The sequence below is a fragment of the Ctenocephalides felis genome, unplaced genomic scaffold (assembly GCF_003426905.1).
Source record: "Ctenocephalides felis isolate EL2017-DRISC unplaced genomic scaffold, ASM342690v1 CF-g0.4_SCAFFOLD_03573, whole genome shotgun sequence".
NCBI lineage: Eukaryota > Metazoa > Arthropoda > Insecta > Siphonaptera > Pulicidae > Ctenocephalides > Ctenocephalides felis.
The window spans coordinates 15,697,209-15,717,487 of NW_020539727.1; the positions used below are offsets into that span (position 1 = coordinate 15,697,209).

At 29.1% G+C, this 20,279-nt stretch overlaps 1 protein-coding gene and 1 long non-coding RNA gene across 2 annotated transcripts; one reads left to right on the top strand and one right to left on the bottom strand.

Annotated features, from left to right (window-relative positions):
- The first annotated feature begins 895 nt into the window (after positions 1 to 895).
- LOC113389628 (zinc finger protein 39-like) lies at positions 896 to 2,503 on the top strand. The gene is made up of 3 exons (XM_026626647.1): positions 896 to 991; positions 1,045 to 1,312; positions 1,772 to 2,503. Exons 1-3 carry the CDS (start codon positions 896 to 898, stop codon positions 2,461 to 2,463), a joined length of 1,056 nt encoding a protein of 351 aa, XP_026482432.1. The 3' UTR covers positions 2,464 to 2,503.
- Positions 2,504 to 11,743: 9,240 nt separating this feature from the next.
- Positions 11,744 to 16,822, bottom strand: LOC113389419. Its single transcript, XR_003368264.1, has 3 exons — positions 16,727 to 16,822; positions 12,540 to 12,590; positions 11,744 to 11,875 (listed from the first exon to the last, which is right to left on the bottom strand). It is a non-coding gene; the product is annotated as an uncharacterized LOC113389419 (long non-coding RNA).
- Between the last annotated feature and the right edge of the window lie 3,457 nt (positions 16,823 to 20,279).

Here is a 20,279-nt window from a genome sequence, read left to right on the forward strand (position 1 = left end):
TTTTAACCTCCAGAATGGAATCAGAGAGAAAAACAGCCATTGTTATCTGAAATTTTATTTAATAAATAATAAAATAAAGAAAATGCATTTTCATCTAAGATGATCAAAGTAAACAGAAACTACTAAGTATGGAAATTTCATAACCTCAAAAAAGCATCTACTTTTGCAGAGCGTATGCAGATATGTATTAAAACACACTAAGATTTATTTATTTTGTCAACTAGAACTGATTTTAGTATTAAAAATCAAGTATTAATTAATAATTATCAAAAACATTTGAAACATTTGAACAGTCAAACATTCAGTACACTAAAATATTGATCGTTACAAAATAAATATAATATAGGTTTATATACGTGTAATAGACACGTATATCGGTGTATATACGTGTGAATGAATATTTTTTGATAATTATTAATATAATATAACACTTACTCCGATGTTTTTGATATTATTTTATATTTTTGTTTGCTTCAACAACTTCAACTTCGAATTTAACGGCGGCGAAATTTAAAATTATACGTGATATAGTTACATGAAAAAAGATAGATTTTAATTCAATATTAATTTAGAACGATTTCGTTTATATTTTTATTATTCAAAGTCAGAATTTCTAAATTCTTGGTAGCCTTGATAAACTTGCAGTTGAAATCTTTTTAATGTTGTCTAACCTAAACGAAGTTGAACTGTCAAAATGTCAAAGTGCGTAAATGAAACAAGTGAAATAATAAAATAATAACGAAAAAGTCAGTGTTAGTATTATAACATGCTGATGAATATCAAATATATTTATTACACGTTCACAACACATAAATTACAAGTCGTATCGACTTTTAGGAACGAAGTAATGTTTAGACATCAATTGCCATGTGCCCATAACCTACAAAAGTCAAAAATGTCTGATGAAACAAATTCAAACACAATAATCAAAATTGAAACAATCGAATTCCTCGAGTTAAACAAGAACTTGAAGATTATGAAAATACAACAGGTATTTGTATAGAGAATGATGAAATTTGTCTACAGCAATTTTTAAAATCAGAGGTTGCGGTTGAGGAGGATATAAAGCAAGAAACAGTTGATGAGCAAGATTTTAAACAAGATCCTCAAGTGAAACAAGAGGTTGATGATTATGAATGCACATCACTTATGAGTATTGAGAATGATGAAATATGCCTACAGCAATTCCTAAAATCTGAGGTTACTATTGATGAGGAAATTAAACAAGAAAAGATTGATGGGCTAGATGCTACGTCTAATACAAGTTTCAATGAAAAACCTCACATATTTAATAAAGACACCAGTAATTCAAGTAATTCGAGCGAATCATTCGAAAGCATTTCTAGAAAAAGTACAAGTGATAATTTAAAGCTTCATAAATGTGAAATATTTAATAAAACATTCCCACAAAGAGAAATTTAAATCAACAGAGTGATTCATTCCCGTAACATCCTGTTAGTTGTAAAATATGCAATAAAACACTCGCCGGAAAAAAATCATTAAAAAGACATGAACTTGTTCACACTGGAGAACGACGTTACAAATGTGAAGAATGCAATAAAATGTTCAAAATAAAGATAATTTAAAACAACATAAAATAACTCACCTGGTGAACGTCCTTACATTTGCAAAATATGTCATAAAGCATTCAAAGAAAAACGGACTTTGATTACCATGAAAGAACTCACAATGAAAAAATTTATCCTTACAGTTGCGAATATGTCATAAACAATTCAAAGCAAAGCATAATTTCCCGTAAACATCCTGTTAGTTGTAAAATGCAATAAAACACTCGCCGGAAAAAAATCATTAAAAAGACATGAACTTGTTCACACTGGAGAACGACGTTACAAATGTGAAGAATGCAATAAAATGTTCAAAATAAAGATTAATTTAAAACAACATAAAATAACTCACACTGGGGAACGTCCTTACATTTGCAAAATATGTCATAAAGCATTCAAAGAAAAACGGACTTTTGATTACCATGAAAGAACTCACACTGAAAAAATTTATCCTTACAGTTGCGAAATATGTCATAAACAATTCAAAGCAAAGCATAATTTGAAATACCATGAAACAATTCACACTGGAGAAAGTCCTTACAGTTGCCCAATATGTCATAAAACGTTCAGAGCAAAGCGGGCGTTAGAACAACATGAAGCAATTCACACTGAAGAAAACCCTTATGTGTGCAAAATATGCAATAAAACATTCACATTAAAAAAAACATTAACTCAACATAAAATTAGTCACACTGGCGTGCGTCCTTATGAATGTGAGATATGCAAAAAAACATTTACATCAAAACAATCAGTAGTTCGACATAAAATAAGTCACACTGGAGAACGTAATTATAATTGTGGAATTTGCAATAAAACATTTGCAATAAGAGATTCGTTAAGACTACATGTAAGAGGAGTACATGCTGGAATGTATAAAAAACGTTCAAAAATATTTTGAATTTGCCGGAAACTAGCCAACCATAAAAATCTTTGAATTGAACGCAATTGTTTAATAACTTACATATAAATGTTTAAATAATTATAAATATAACATTATAAATTTTTAATAGAGAAATATAAATAAAGTACATATATTTTTAAAGAAGTTTATATTTAACTTAAATAATTGAAATAAATAATTTTGACTATGGCTATTCAGTTTTGAAATGCCTATACATTTATATATGCATTATTTCATATTAGTCTTCACAATATGAGATAAGATCTTTCAATGATTTCATTGAAAAATAAAAACCTAATAATGACATGATTATTGATTTTTATTTTATTTTCACATTACCGTTATGGTAACATTTTTCGGTTTATATATATATATATATATATATATATATATATATATTATTACTTACTGCAACGACACTTGCAACTCTTTTGGATCCTTTTATCAATAATGCGATTTCACCAAAATGTGCTCCGTCTTCTAAATGACATACCTAAAATATTAAAAAACTGTTATAAAATATTATATATATATATATATATATATATATAATTTTTGAGTTCTTTGACAAATACCAAAAAAATATCTCGAATTTTCTTATTATTGTGCAATATAATCAAATATCAAATTCAAAGTCGTTTTATTCAAAACTTTTATATCGGAGTGTATAAAAGTGTTTTCTCGGAAATGTTGTAAATTTTATCTAGTTTCACCCTATCTAACCAAAAATGGATGGTTCCATATGAAATTTTTGAGTTATTTGACAAAAACCAAAAAAATGTCCCAAAATTCCTGTATTATTGCTTAAGAATGAAATATCGAATTCAAAGTCGTTTTATTCAAAACTACCCATTATTATTATATATACATAAGTTTATTCATCAAATTGTTATTATACAAATATATATTTTTAAAAATCTTGTTTCATCAAGGTATCCATTCCAACATCGTCTAGAAGAGCAGTATGCCTGACTCGTTCCATAGCTTGTTCCTGAATCCTGTTCAAGAGATCTTGGTACGGAACGATGCACTTAAGGAAGTCTTTGTATTCCAATTGGTAGACTTCACAAATTTCCAACTAGAAGATAAAAAATTAATGATATAGAAATAGAATCAAGAAAGAAATTTCCAAAAATATTCATAAATCGAGATGAGAAATAGAAGATACTGGATGGTAACAAAAATAAAAATTTGTGTATGGTAAATGATGGTGAATATATTTAAATTCACGATTTAAATAAACTTAAAATTATGATTAGATTAGATTGCAAAAAGAGTCTTTAAAAAATAAATTTAAGCTCACAAGTAATAAACAAATATGAGTAAAATTGAGTGTATAATATACTCGTATATTAAAAACTGTTTTTGCTAAAACTAAATTTATTTTGATCGAATAGTATTAAATATTTCCATTTGCAATAATTAGTGCAAAGTGCAAATTTTAACTAAACTAAATATTATTTAAAATATCAATTTAAATTTCGCGCTTTTCTGTAAAGGTCCTGTGTGAACCCCTCCACGCCCGCCGTTTAATTTTTGCAAAATCGAATTAGTTTTAAAGTTATTTTTTGAAATTAAAACCATTGCATCAACGTTAAAATTTGCTAAGCTATATAAATAACATAAATATAATAGCAGTTATAATATAATACAATAGCAATTATATAAATAATATAATATAAAATATATCAATTGTCTATTTGAATTTTGCGCATTTTGTTAAGGTCCTGTGTGAACCCCTCCACGCCCGCCGTTTAATTTTTGCAAAATCGAATTAGTTTTATAGTTATTTTTTGAAATTAAAACCATTGCATTAACGTTAAAATTTGCTAAGCTATATAAATAATATAAATATAATAGCAGTTATAATATAATATAATAGTAATTATATAAATAATATAATATAAAATATATCAATTATCTATTTGAATTTCGCGCATTTTTTCGAATGTCCTGTGAACCCCTCAACACGTGCAGTTTGACATTTGCAAATGTCGGCAAAAATAGATATTAATTAAAATGTTTTAAATAAAGTTCGTTGTGTTAAAGTCGTTATATTGTATTGATTATAACTAATTATTGATTGTTATCGTTAATTCCACATATTTAATAAGTTATTTATAAGTGACAATAGTTTTAAAATGTGTACGAGTGTTTTTAAGATCAAGGGGTAAGTTGCACAATTTAGGTTATCTTTACCAATAATTATATATATATATATATATATATATATATATATATATATATACATATATATATATATATATACAAAATTTTAAATTAAAACATATAACTCCTTCATAATAATATTGTACGAGAAACGATTGCATGATGTTACCGAATAAATTGTGTAACTAGCTGTAAGTGGAATTCTGTCTTAAGGCAATTAAGGCATCGTGCCTTAAGGCAAATTGCTGGAACTTCCCGTACCAATTTTTTTTTTAAAACGATTAACATTTTTGAAAAAAATTTACTTAAAAAAAATAAGATTTTTGAGAAACTATAAATTGGACCAAAAATTACTTTTTTTGAAAAAAAAAATTAAAAAAAAAAACAATTTTTTTTTATTTTTTTTTTTTTGAAAAAAAAAATGTTTTTTTTTATTTTGACATATTTTGGAAGATCTAAACTTTTTTTCAAAGCAATCGTACTGCTTTAACTGCATAAGGACGAAATATCAAAGCGCGTAAGCGCTGCGTCGCCGTCTAACGCGTAAACATTGGTACGGAACCCATAGGACTGTAAACCAAATTCATACTTATTGTTAAAATCTCTATAAAATATCTGATAATTTGATGTGCATATGTCTAATGATCATTTTTGACCGCCAAATGGCATTTTTTTTTACTTTTTTCATTAGATCTCCGAAACTGCTAGACCTGCCTTTATGAAAATTTGATCGGCTCTTCATCTTGTCAATATAAGTAAAATGTTTTTTGAATTATTAAAATCGGACGCTCCGTTCTCTTAAAAACTGAGTTACCGTTTTCGGCACTTTTTGCCCCGTATCTTCGGAACGGCTAGACCTCCCTGCGCCAAAAACTATTCAGCACGTCTCCTTATCAATACAAATCGAATATTTTTTGAATTATTCAAATCGGTTGATCCGTGTTCCCGAAATCGTCGACGAAAATTTGTATCCGCACATACATACATACACGTACATACATACATACATACATACATACATACACACACACACACACACATACATCCATTTTTTCTAAGGTATGCCAAAATGTTGAGAAACCTTTGAAACGTAAAGATATGCAAAAATTTTCCTTTTCGATTTTTTTGCGATTACTATAACTTGCCCTACGGGAAGTTAATTAAAGATGTAAATGAAAAAAATAATAATGTTGCCGACTAAGATATAATACATATTTTTTTAATATTGTATTTTTGGTAAAAACTTGGTTATTGATTACAATTAATTGCTTTACCATTTCCATCAAAGAGAAGAACCAAGTTTATGCATTTCATAAGAAAAATAACTATACAATAAAACATGTTTATTTGTTATATTGATAAAAACAAATTTAAATACAAAAAAATTAAATAAATTGGCATATGTAGTAATAAGAAAAATCAAAAGTTGATGGAAGTAAATTTTCAAAGAGCTTTTCCTAAACAACGTATATGTAGAAACTAATGTATGCAAAGTTAAATTTCAAATTGGTAAAAACACTAACTTGGTTTTTTATATCCCATAGGCGGGGTAAAATGGGACGACCTGGATGCAAGCAAATCCAATATTTTATTTGAAACAAACAACTATCAGGCTATGTTCGATAAAACTCCTACCAAATTCATCTTTGTAGAAATGTGTTTCTTTGCTGTTTTTTTCAGGTTTTTTTTGCCCCATAGGCGCGGTAAAATGGAACGATCAAGGGGTAAACAGGTTCAAAGTCCGATTTTAATTTTAAAGTGATTTTACAAAATAATAGCTGATTTATTCAACCGGTACAAAATATAAATTCTATGGGTGCATTTTTTACAGCGATAACACTGTAAACAACTTTGATCTGTGTCAGAAACATTTATCAGCATTGTTGGAAAAACTGTTTCATCTCTTTGAAAAAGCGTTTTTTACCTTATTTTTTTTTATTTTTTTACACCTTAGGTTAAAGGTTCAGTTGGTTCTTGGTCCTTTTGGTGTAAGCTTTTACAGAAGTTTTATGAGAAAAACTGTTGAATCTTACTTTATTTATAATAGCAATACATTTTACAAAACAATTAAATAATATATACTTAAAAATTATATCGAGGTCTCTTAAACTAAACAACAGTGCTCACGACCAAAAAAACTAACAACGTAATAAAATACTTTTGTAATGGATTTTTATACACTTTCGGTTATCTCCGAATAGCTACTTCGTAAGAATTAAGTTGATGGCTGGTTATACATCTTTTACCCTCTACTTTCAAATATTGTTGTTGAAAAATTCTTAACTTCACTTGTTTTTGACATCAAATTATAAAACTCATCAATAGGTAATTCTCTAAAAACATTATAACTTTGTAAAGTCTCAGAACTGAATGTCTTTTAATTAGATTGTAATTGAAATATGAATAAAAACGAGTGCGCGTAAGGTTCACACGCGATTGAAGTAAAACTTATTTGCTACTGTACAAGATGGCATTTAAGTAAAAATAAATACATCATATAACAATTTTGAATAATGTTTATCAGTAATATGGTAACACTTGTGATTGACACATTTATTAGTGTCGACCATTATACACATTTATATAATGATAAATTATAAATTATATATTTATAGTAGCATTAAAAATATTTATATTTACAAACAAAAATGTGATTAAAGTCATACTTTAAATATGACATGATCGGTTTGTCATTGTAATTAGCATTTAGAAATGAACCTTTATTAGAGAAATGAAGTATTTGCTGATTAATAAGTTCTATAATATTCGTTCACACAGTGGATTATGTTAAACAACGCCTAAACAAATATTGTTTTTGCAACTTCACTCATCATGTAATAATTGTGTTTGGAGAACTTCATGTAATTAAAATTAACATACATTCATTGACTGCTTGTATTTTTTTTTTACTTTTTCGCTGGCGATATAATCTCATTCTTTGAACATCTGTAACATCTGTCTTGCCTAAACAATATTTTCGATTTTATTAACTTCAAAGATTTATAGAAACTATGAATAATATAGAAATAATTTCTAATCAATAAACTTACGTTTAGTACACGGTACAAATGTTTAATTTGTTTTATTATTTTCAAGGAACAGGGTAAAATATTCTTCTGATTCAGGCATTTTTCATTAAATCAAGTTCTACTCTTTATGCACTTTCGTACGTTCTCTTAAGGGGGTTGTTCTTTTTATATTTTTCTTTGTTTCAGTTTTGAGATTTTTTGATATTATGAAAGCTAAAAACCTTAGAATTATTTAAAAAAAAATCATCTCAATATCTATTTTTTTGACGAAGTTATAGATATATTTATCTCTATATGTATGATCCTCTGAATATTGTATGCCAGCTGTCTCTTTTTCTTTATAATACCTCATGCACATGACCTTTTGAATGTGTCAGCATCTTTGAACACAATGGTGTATTTAGTACATTAAATTAAATGGTGTATTTAGTACATTATATTAAAAACTTTAAATACGTTTTTCTCAAATTTTTCAATGCGGTGTCACGAATTAAAAAAAATTACAAGTCGGATCGACTTGCATTTGCGCACAAAAAAAGAAGAAAATCACGTAATATTCTATGACTTTGTAATTTTTGTTTAGAAAAACCGCATGTCTCTATGATAAATACATTTCGAAAAAAACAAAAACAAATATCTTGCATCTTTTTGTAACAAAAAAAGAACAATCCCACAGACAAAAAAAGAAAATATTACCACAGACTTTCGAACAAGTTAACCCCACTAAATCAGTTATCGATTTTTCTACGTCACCGATCCACCCTCTATTCGACGCCCAATCGACGTCATTCAACCCTCAACCCCCGTCGTCGACCGACCGGCGGCTAGACGCTGACGCAACCCGAGTGCCTGGGCGCGGCTGTTTGCCTGTTACTTGGCGCCGTTTTGCGTTACGGAAAAGCGCTACGGCGTAGACAGGCATTTTTGACAGGGGATCGGATCGTAGACTTATAAGGGTAGTATGGAGATAAGACGGTACGGGGGAAAGATTTCATAAGAATCTTGACTCATTATATTGTGGCAAGGGCAAATAGTATATCCTTAAATAACTGTTTTAAGTAGTGATTTATAGTTTATCATATGTTTAATATTATTAGTTTTTATTGAGTTTTATATATTCGTAGTTTATATGAAGTGTAATGTATATATACAAAGCTATCTATGACCTCTTAATACTCTATTTTTTTACATATTATCTTTAGTTTATAATTTGTACACTTTAAAATATAATTATATTGTATTATTGTCTTGGGCGTTGAATAAATAAATAGATAAATAAATAAATAAATTATTACATACACATACCTATTTCAAATTTGGTCTCATTCGATTCAGAATGGCTTGAAACGTCGGGAAGAAAGACAAATTTGATTTTCTCGCGAAAACATAAACTTCTACTTCGTACTGCTTCTACTTCTACTAAAAAGATTCATTTATTTATAAATGTTTGCTTTATTTGATGTATTATTTGATATTGCCTTAGAATTGTTACTGAGTAAACAATTGAGAAAAACATGCTATTGTTAATATTTAGTTAATTTATAAACAAATGTAAAAAAGATTTCTAAATAATAAAATTATAGGATTTTATAATATCGGAATTTATTATATGAATTATATAAAAAAATCCAAAAATGTTTTCTTAACATTTTGATTTTTTTAAATTGGTGCAAGATTTGGTACAAATCTTAACTTATTATTATTATTATCAAAATCTTTTTTCTTTTTCCAAATTTGGTCTTATTCAATTCAGAATGACTTGAAACGTCAAGATAGTATAAATTTACCAAAACGGATTTTTGGGCTAAAACATAAACTTCTCCTTCGGGATTTTAAAAAAGATTTTTTTTATAATTATTGGCCTTTTATTTGAATTTTTGCCTGTAAAATATCATACTTACTCACAATAGTTACTAATAGTAAATAAATAATTTAGTAAAATATGAAATGCTAATGTTAATATTTAGTAAATTTAATTAGCAAACAAAAGTTAATTTAAAAAGTATATCTAAATAATTAAATTATAGAGTTTTATAATATTGGATTTTATTATATGGATTTTATAAAAACGAAAACATATACTTCTCCTTCGGGAAGTTAAAAATCTTTATGATATTCATGATTTTTATTGATTATTGGATTATTGATATATTTTTTAGTTACTCTGTTATTACATATATCAGCATCAAGTTAGAAATTATACGAAAAACATATTATTATCTAAAGCTTTCAAGATAATAATTATATAAAATTTATAATATTATATTATTTTAAAAATAGATAATTAAATACTTTATGTGTATTCCTATATATACAATTGTTGAATACATAAAAAAGTTGAAAAGTAAATAGGGTAGAGTGGGGCTTAAAGGTTTAAGGGTAAAACGGTCTACCACCGATATCTCAAAATTAAGTAATGTTAAGAATTTTTCAACAACAATATTTGAAAGTAGAGGGCAAAAGATGTACAACCAGCCATCACCTTGTTTCTTACAACGTTGCTGCCTAGCGATAAACGCAAATGTTTGAAAATTCATAACAAAAGTATTTTCTTTTGTTGGTTTTGAGCACTGTTGTTTAGTATTTTTAAGTATATGTTATATAATTGTTTTATGAGATGTATTGTTAATTTTAGGTAATATTCAACAGTTTTTTTATATAACTTTTATAGAAGCTTATATTGTGGGTGGAGTAAAAAGGACCAACTAAAAATTTACTCTGGCAAAATTGCAAACAATAAAAAATAAGGAATAAAAATAAAATTTAGGAAAAAAATATAATAAATTCAATAATAATTATTTCAACTGTTTCTAACAAAATAGTGTTTTTGACAAAATACAAGATCAAGGTTATTTACAATTTAATTTTGAAAAAACTGAGTCTATGTATGTCATATATTGCATTGGTTAAATGCTATATATATTAATAAATTCAATTGTATTGCTATTAAACCCTTTAAAAATAAAATAAAACATTCGATCTGTTTGAAATTAAATTTTTGATTTTTTTAATTTGAAATTGATGCTATTTTTTTGCTATGTTTTGTTGGCTATTTAAATTACACAGGAGACTTTTTAACTATATTTCAATAAGTACATTGTGTAGTAAAAGTGTATATTGCATAAAAATCATTGAAAAAACCTTATTTGCAATTTTTTTTTGGTTACGTAATACCAAAGTCAAATAAAGTTTTAGAGTTCATTTTAGAAAATCTAAAAACACGGTAAACAACCTTGATCTGTGTCAGAAATATTTTTCCGCAGAAGAATAACTATTTAATTAATTTATCCCTTGTGAAAAAGCGTTTTTTGACTTAATTTACTTTTTATTGACTATGTTTTATTGTTTTGCTATGGTAAAGGTTCAGTTGTTTTTTTTACCCCACCCAGGTATAAGCTTTTCTTAGAGGTTTATTTTAAAAGATCTAAACTTAATATTTCAGTAAAAATAGTTAATGACAAATAATTTTTTTCTAATAAAAATTTCGGAACTATTTTAAAAAGTTTAAACATAATATTTGGGTAAAATTATTTGTTACAAATTAATTTTCAAATTTATCTAACAAAAAATAATAGATATTAAAAAATAAAAAATACGTACAAAATATATGCAGATTACGTTTGGAAAAAGCTGTAAAGATCTATAATTTCTATTTTGTTTTTTGAATAAAATTATATGAATTATTAAAAGCATGAGAAGTTAATAAATTCATCAATCCTGATTCATTTATATTGAATTATCAATGTAATAAAAAAATCAAAGCTTTTTAGTCCAAGGACAAGCTCACGCCCTCGACCTATTGTGCTGTAATGTTTTCCTTCTAAGAAAGTAATTGTTAAAACCACGCAAAGTCCATCAATTAAATCCCACTAATCGATAAAACCATAAATAATTCAAACACAATATTTTTCACTTCAGATATTTTATATTTTTCCTAACGATTTCATAAATTACAATCAGAATATTAAAAATACATCAAGATCTGGCGTGAAACATTTTCTTTTACTTACTAACTAATGTAACAGTCGTTTTGCATCGTTACGAAATCCAAATTTTTTTTGTTCTAAAATTTGCTTGAAGGTTCGTACTTTTCGTAATCGGGAAAGAATTTGTACATTTTGTTGGTTTTGAACAATTTAGTTGAATGCTCGCCCTGGTGGTCTGATGGTGGTGGTGGTGATGATTTACCAGCCGTGGCCGCTGGCACCGTACTAAAAAAATAATAAAATAAATGGAATCATTTTTTTTTAAAATTCATTCGTTTATTTTAACCAGTTAACTGTTGACGAATATATTCGTCATCGTAGAATTTTGTGTATCAACGAGTATATTCGTCAGTGACCATTTGCGATTTGATTTGCAGTGTTTGAAAAATCGATATATTCTGTAATGTCAAGTTGTTTAGAATATTTTGAAAATATGACTGTATTAAAATAAATAGTCGTAAGTGGTGTTTTGCCTTAAGGCAATTTGCATAAAATTCGCGAAATATGGAAATGATTTTCATCAAAAACTACCTAATGCGATTACCAACTATTATTTTTATTATAGATACTATTTGATTTGCAATTTTTGAAAAATCGATATTTTCTGGAATTCCAAGTTGTTTAGAATATTTTGAAAATATGACTGTATTAAAATAAATAGTCGTAAGTAGTGTTTTGCCTTAAGGCAAGTTGCATAAAATTCGCGAAATATGGAAATGATTTTTATCAAAAACTAACGAATGCGGTTTCTAATTAATATTTTTAAAACAAACCTACAGAACATGCAATTGTATTATTTTAATTCAAGTTCTAAGAATGTATTGAAAAACTGGTTAATTTGAGTAAATTTTCTAAACTATTTAATTATATTGGGTTTATTTTTACTTACTTTGCCGAAACCTCCTGAGACGATTTTGGCAACTTTCACTGGATGTGAAACCTAATGAAAAAATAAACAATTAATTAACTGCTTCATAATTTTGGGTAAAATATGGAGTAGAAATAGAAATATTAGGTTTCAATCGATTTTTTAGGTTTGCTAGTCCAAATGTTCTTGGATAGTAGGATATTTCGAACTGTTCCTGTTCTATTATTTGATAGTACCTCTGTTAACCTACAAGATCAATAAAAATCAAATGAAAACGGGATCTGTTTGATCAGTAAAATCTTGATGGATACTTCGAGATTATATAATACTAAATATGGTGATATGCTGCTGTTCTAATTTACAGTAGTTGCTTCCTGTTCTCCTATTTTCCAGAGTTCCAAAATTTGCTATATTTCTTGAGGAGTATTCGAGAAATATCATTTTATCTTTTATAAACCACATTCATTTACTAGACAACATGAGATGTATGTTTTATTTAATATAGGCGGCAAAAGGCAAAACTATTTTCAGTTTGCCTTCTAGTAGTGCCACTTCGGTCACTCAAAATTTTGAGAAAAATAGGCAAATTTGACAAGTCCAAAAACTGAATAAAAAAAAAATTTGTAAGAGTATCCGAGAAATTCTTATTTTTTTATAATATATGTTTTTCTGAATTTTAATGTGGGACGATGTGGTGGTACCACATTTAGCTGTCAATCTGTGCAAAAGAATTTGCTGATCGATTTCGTAATTTTCGTTTGGCGTTTCTTGAAAGATGGAAAATCAAATAAAAAATTTTCGTCATACTTTGCCTTCTTATTTCTGCAAAGTTAAGAAGTCATCTTAAAATTACTAAAAGCTGTAAACTGTTTGGGTATCGAAGTCCGGCAATGACGAAATTAGTTCCCCAAATTTCGTTTTTCACTCTAAGATGAGAAACGCTCTGGTCGCCCAGTTAAAAATGATTGATAAGCAATTGCCTACTTTTTTGTTATCACCTACCGAATGAGTTAAAGAACTAACAAAATTAAACTGTTTTTGAGAAAAAAGCGGCCTGAATTGACAAATCGAAACCGTGATTTATTCTAATATTGTCATCACATATCTTTGACCACTCGACAAAAATTTCTGGAATTTGGTTGAAATGTTTCGCTTCATCCACCAAATTGTCCTGAGCTTAAACCATCTGATAACTTCTAGTTCCGATCTTTACAAAATCTCTTGAATTTAAAAAAAATCATTAACTATGATGGTGTCGAATTGAAGTTAGATTAAATTTTCTTTTTTTAAATAGATTTAATTTTCTTTGAACTTTTGAAAAATTAGATTTTTAAGAAATTTTGAAATTTTGAAAAAAATTGAATTTTTTGAAAACAAAATATCTGGAAAAAATGTTTTTTTTTACACCCACCTTATAGTCCTGAGCTTACATCATCTAATTACTTCTAGTTTCGATTTTTGAAAAATCCCTTGAATTTGTAAAAAATTCATTAACTATGATGATGTCAAATTATACATGATTCAGTTTCTTATTAATAAAAACCAAATCCCACAATATAGTCCTGACCTTACACCATCTTATTACTTCTAGTTCCTATCTTTACAAAATCCTTCGAATTAAAAATAAATCATTAGCTATGATTGTGCCAAATTGTACATGATTCAGTTTCTTGTTAATAAAAACCAAATCCCACAATATAGTCCTGACCTTACACCATCTGATTGCTTCTAGTTCCTATCTTTACAAAATCTTTTGAATTAAAAATAAATTATTAACTATGATTGTGTCAAATTGTACATGATTCAGTTTCTTGTTAATAAAAACCAAATCCCATCATATAGTCCTGACCTTATAGAATCTGATTACTTCTAGTTCCTATCTTTACAAAATCCTTTGAATTAAAAATAAATCATTAACTATGATTGTGTCAAAATGTACCTGATTCATTTTCGTTAATAAAATCCAGTTAATTGTTATTAAATTAGGATAATGAAGATGTGTCCGTAAGATGGCATATGGTTATTGATCAAAATTGACAATGATGAGAGTTTCATGAGAAAAATATCTTTGATATTTCAAAACAAATCCGCACTTATTCAGTTTCCAGTATCTATTAATTTTGATGGTATGTATCTTGATGCAAAAAAATCCCAGTCTCTGGTACTTTCAAAGTTGCGTAAGCGCTAATGGTTCTTGAAATGATAACCGTGTTTACAAATATAAATTTGTTTTCAAATATCGATAATTAATAATATTTATGAGTTGCACGAACGCCAATTTGCATAATGCTCGCGACGTTATCGGTACAAATTACCATTTCGTATCGGATTGCAAGTTATTCATAAATCTTTATCGCCTCAATCAATACTTTTCCTTACTCGATTAATTTATTGGCACAAATTACTATATTAAAATTCCAGTCCAATATGAATATTTTTAACCCACATACCCTTGTGGGCTCGCCCGTAGGTAAGTGGTTAAGAGCGACGGGACTTGTTTCAGAGGTCCCGGGTTCGATACCCACTTCGAGCAGGCTGTTGTCAGGCAACAATGACAACTATTTTCCCTTGGAAATATAAATAGCAATATGTTTCCAAGTGAAAATAGCCCTCACCCGGCATTATTGCACCATATACATGCCCTATTATAGAGATTGTAATAAAAAAAATTATCATACAGAGATGTGACAACTGTTTGGGTTGCCATCTGTAATAAAACAAATGTAGTTTGTAAGATATTGATCACAACAGCTCATAGAACCCATAAGTTCTGATCGCTGTTCAAATAAAATTATAACTAGTTGGTTTGGTATTTAGCCTTGAGGCAAGTTACATGAACTTCCCAATATGTGTAAATAATCGACTTAATCAATAAAAAATGAATTAATTTGAGTGATTATAAGTATCCCGAGTGGATTTATTACACATCATTGCAAACGAACGAACGAACACGTTAACTCGGAGTATTTTCTAAAAGAAAATTTTCAAAAATCAATTATTTTAATTAATCAATAATTATAATTAAACCAGTTTCCGTAGGACTTTAATGGTTTACTATATTCAAGACCAAGCACACTATCGTCATGTCATACCAACTAAATCATCTAATTTTATTTTTAACAAACGTCAAAAAAAACTACTCATTTCCTCAAACTTTGATGAATTTTTAATATTAAACTACTTGTCGTAAGGCCGTAATAATTCAGTAAGTTCTATAAGACCATGATATATATCGCCAAAAAAAGTTCCATTAACATTAAATTTTTTTTTTCGACAGTTAATTACAAAAATCGGCTCGGTAGATTTTCACCTAAAATTAATCAGTACCATTCCCAACTAATATCTCTCGAACAGTTTTTGATTTTTTAAAATCAGTTCAGCAGTATGAGCTTAAATGTGGACGAAAGGTTTAACACTTTTTTACAAATTACAAAGAAACGGCTCGACCGATCGTCGCACAAAATTGAGAAACGATAATCTTCATCGAGATACATCAAATGCTTTTTAAATTTCTGAAATCGGTTCAGGCGTTTTTGAGCAAACGTCGATGAAATTTCTAATTTTGACAAATGCCAAAAAGACCATACTAATTAAAAAACCGTAAAAATGTTAAATTAATAAAATAGCAATAAAAAAAATTAAAAAAAAAATATATGGTTGTACAGGCGATCAAATGGTCAGACTACATAGATAAAGGATAAGGATTATGCAAGAAAATAGTTATTGAAATCAAATTGAGAAAATTCAGTAATGTCATAAAAAGCTATGTCTTTAAAAAGTTTAACTAGGGAAGCATGAAATTTTTGCTGTCTAAGTTTCGGATATTGAGTGGATGTTTGTTCATAAGCTGAATACCTAGAACGTCGATCGTATTGAAAGAGCTGGCTAATTTATATGTAAGCGCCTTAATAACTTTGTGTCTAGTGTTGTAGTCACACACACATACTTTTTCCAAATGTTGGTCTCATTCGATTCAGAACGGCTTGAAACGTCGAGAAAACATAAAATTAGCAATTCGGATTTTTTTATGAAAACATAAACTTCTCCTTCGGGAAGTTAAAAAAATATCATACAGAGATGTGACTGACAACTGTTTGGATTGTCATATGTAATAAAACAAACGTAGTTTGTAAGATATTGATCACAACAGCTTATAGAACCCATAAGTTCTGATCGCTGTTCAAATAAAATTGTAAAAAAAAACATACCCTTGTGAAAGTGGAGTAGCTGCTGGCGTGTCCGTGACCGCCGTCATAACCTCCATGTCCTCCGTAACCGGCGGCGAAACCTCCGTCGTGTCCGCCGAATCCAGCGTGACCGATGAATCCTCCGTGACCAGCAAATCCTCCGTGACCGGCGAATCCTCCGTGTCCAGCTCCATGACTTGAGTGGGCTGCCAAGGCTGCGTGACTTGCAGCAGCATGACTTGCCTGTTGGGCAGCTGCTTGGGCAGAAGCAATGATTGCGCTGGCTGCATGCGCAGCAGCGGCGTTTTGTGCAGCAGCTGCTGCTTGAGTCTTAGCGGCAGCGGCTTGGACTTGATGCGCTGAAGCGGCGTAGGCTGCGGCGGCTTGTTGAGCTGCTGCTTTCTGGGATGCTGCTGCGGCGGCTGCGTCGTGGGCAGCGGCTGCGGCTGCGTTGCGGGCTGCTGCGGCGGCTTGGTGTTGGAAGTTGGCGGCTGCTGCGCTGTTGGCGGCGGCGGCGGCTCCGTGGGCGGCATCGGCGGAGTGGGCGCCGGCGTGGGCGATGCCTGCTGCTGCGTTGGCTGCTGCTGCTGCTCCGTGGTCGACGGCGGCGACTGCTCCGTGGTCAACGTATGAACCTATGAAACCGCCATGATAACCACCACCATGACCACCATGACCTGGGGAATAGTAATAAAGGATTACCTTCAAGAATGACAGGATTACTTTTAAGGAGTTTGCTTATAATAATGACATACTATCACATTTTATGTGATAGTATGTCAGTAGTACTAATTGTTTTAAATTTCAAATTAAAGTGGTACTCCGATTTAAGAGTAACCTGACATACAAGTGTTTCGAGATACGAGCCGCTACAGGAGCCATTCGTCGGTACGACATACTGTCAAAATTTGAGATACCAACTTTGAACGAGTAAGTAAATTTTGTCAGATGTAACAATGATTATCCTACCATGAAAATATTTTGGTGGCAAGCATAGCTCACTTGGTAGCGCGTTCGATTCACACGACAGGGATCTTTAGATCGAATCCTGTCAATGACTTAGAATTTATGAGAAAAACAATTATAGTTAATTTGAAATTAAATGAAAAATGTATTTGTTAAATAGAATAAAAACTAAGAAAAATAGGCATTACAGAATTCGAAAAGCTGAATTGTATTAGGAGTAAGAAGAAAAAATATATGAATTTGCTGAGATTACAAAGAAGAATGAAGAAGAAAAAATGTAATGAAGATAGAAGTTGAATAGAATTAGAAATTTGACAGAAAGCAGCAAAAATTGAAGAAATTAGCAGAAGAAGAATATATAACAGGATATATATAGAGTGAATATATGATAAAAATTCGTATAGAATGTAAATAAATAAAAATCTTGTAAGTGGCTAAATGCTCAGAGTAATTGAGGCCAAATAAAAAAAAATATTTGGGCTTAAATATTTTATAGTTAGTCATTTCAATTATATATTAACACTAATTGATGATTATTTTAACGTTTGCAATTTTTACAATATATTATTAGTGATTGCACAGTTCACTCAACATATATGAGTTAGCTATTTTTTGTTTCTGTACATTTACAAAATATTATTTACTTTTATACCCATGGCTCCAAAAAAAGAACCAAGTCTCTTGAATTAATGCTTGAAATTATTGAAAAATATGAGGATGGCGAACGTAACACATAAGTATGTTTTGAACAAAAGAAGTTAATAAAGGGTATAACTACTAAAATACTACTATTATATAATATTAACTACTATTATATAAAATTTACATCCCAGTCAAGTAGGGATTTGCCAAAGGAGTGTGAAAATTTGAAGAGTTAAATGCATTTGTCAAATTTGCATTAATAACAATCGAAATAAAAAGCAAACTCAAAAAAATCTGAATTCAGTTCAAACATTTACTGACTCAAAACGGAGCAAAAGATACTTCAAGTAGTAAAATGACTTTTATGAAATAATGAAATGAAATTTTATGAAATAGAGATTTGTGGTAAAAATTAAAATAAAAACATTGGCCCCAAAATTTAAAAAAAAAGTATTAGAGGTGGACGACCCTTGATAGGACTAATTTGTTTTTACAAGTTGTTACAAAGGGCTTAACTTCATAATTTATCGAATTAATAATTAAAGCTAATTATCGAATAATTAAAAATTAAAGTTCAAATTTGCAAAAAGTGAGGGGCTATTTTAATTTGCCTTCAGAATTCTGCAAAGGGCAGTATTCTCATTCATGACGTATTTTTTGACAGACATTTGATGGGCAGTTGGCAGTGATTTTATTATTAAGTAATTATGAAGAATCAATTTACTTTATCTATACTTATTGAAAACGCGGGTCAATCCGGGACAAAAGATCTAAACCCGGGATAGATATCGCTTTTAGAAAGATTTTAAACCCGGGACACAAGGTGGAAATCCAGGACATAGAGTCACCGAGATACCAGTGTATTTGTATACAGAAAACTATTATTCATCAAAAAATGTATCTATTTATAATAACCAAATTATTTTGCTAACAAGAACAACATTATAACTCATTTACAAATATGGTCTTAATGAGTCTTTTCTTCAGTCTTTTATCCCAAGTCTTTTATCGCTCCGGTCCTGCCGTTGACATGTGTCTCAGTACAGGAATGTGCCCTACTTCGACAATATGAAACAAATATTTTTATCCTGGCGTTTGACGGCTTTTGAATTTTACACGGCACTTATTATGTTATGTTAGTAGAAAATGAAAGTTGATTTATTATTATTTACCTGCTCCGTAGTCGTAATCGCCATATCCTCCAGCCATGACGGCTGCGAAGAGGGTTACTGTAACAATCTGATATAAAAGACACAGAATTAGATAGAAAATTATGCAACTGGTGAATAAGTTATGTAATATATGTATATATATATATATATATATATATATATATTATATACACGATGTTGGTTGGCGATATACGCCTGAACTACTGAACCGATTTTAAATTTTATTGGCTCTTCGTGTACGTATATATCCAACTTGGGTGATAGGCTATATTCAAAATCTCTTTTAACCCTTTTCACCCGCAAATTTCGGAATTAATTTATATTTTGCCGTCGGAGTGGTGACATCCGAGTGGAAAGTGTTACTATTAGAAATATATATTAATTTAGGAATTTAATAAATTTTGTAAAATGACAGTTGTCAATATGTATTATAATTTTAAGATTTTTTAAACACAATATAATATTTAGATTTTTTAAAATTTGTAGAATATTTCTCGACACAAAATCTGCAGTATTTTGTTTCATCATTTTTAAATTTTAATTTAATCTATCTGAATATTGATGGTTATTATCATCAAAATACTTAATCTAAAACAAATTATTATTGATTAATAATCTAATTCAGAAAATTGGAAAACGTTTAATATATATTTTAAAAATTGACAAATTTTCTCTTACCAAGTTTCTACAATACTTCTAAAATTTGTTTATTGTCGTATTCAAGGATAAGTCTATGAGGATTTCATTTCAATACTTCTAAAATTTGTTTATTGTCGTATTCAAGGATAAGTCTA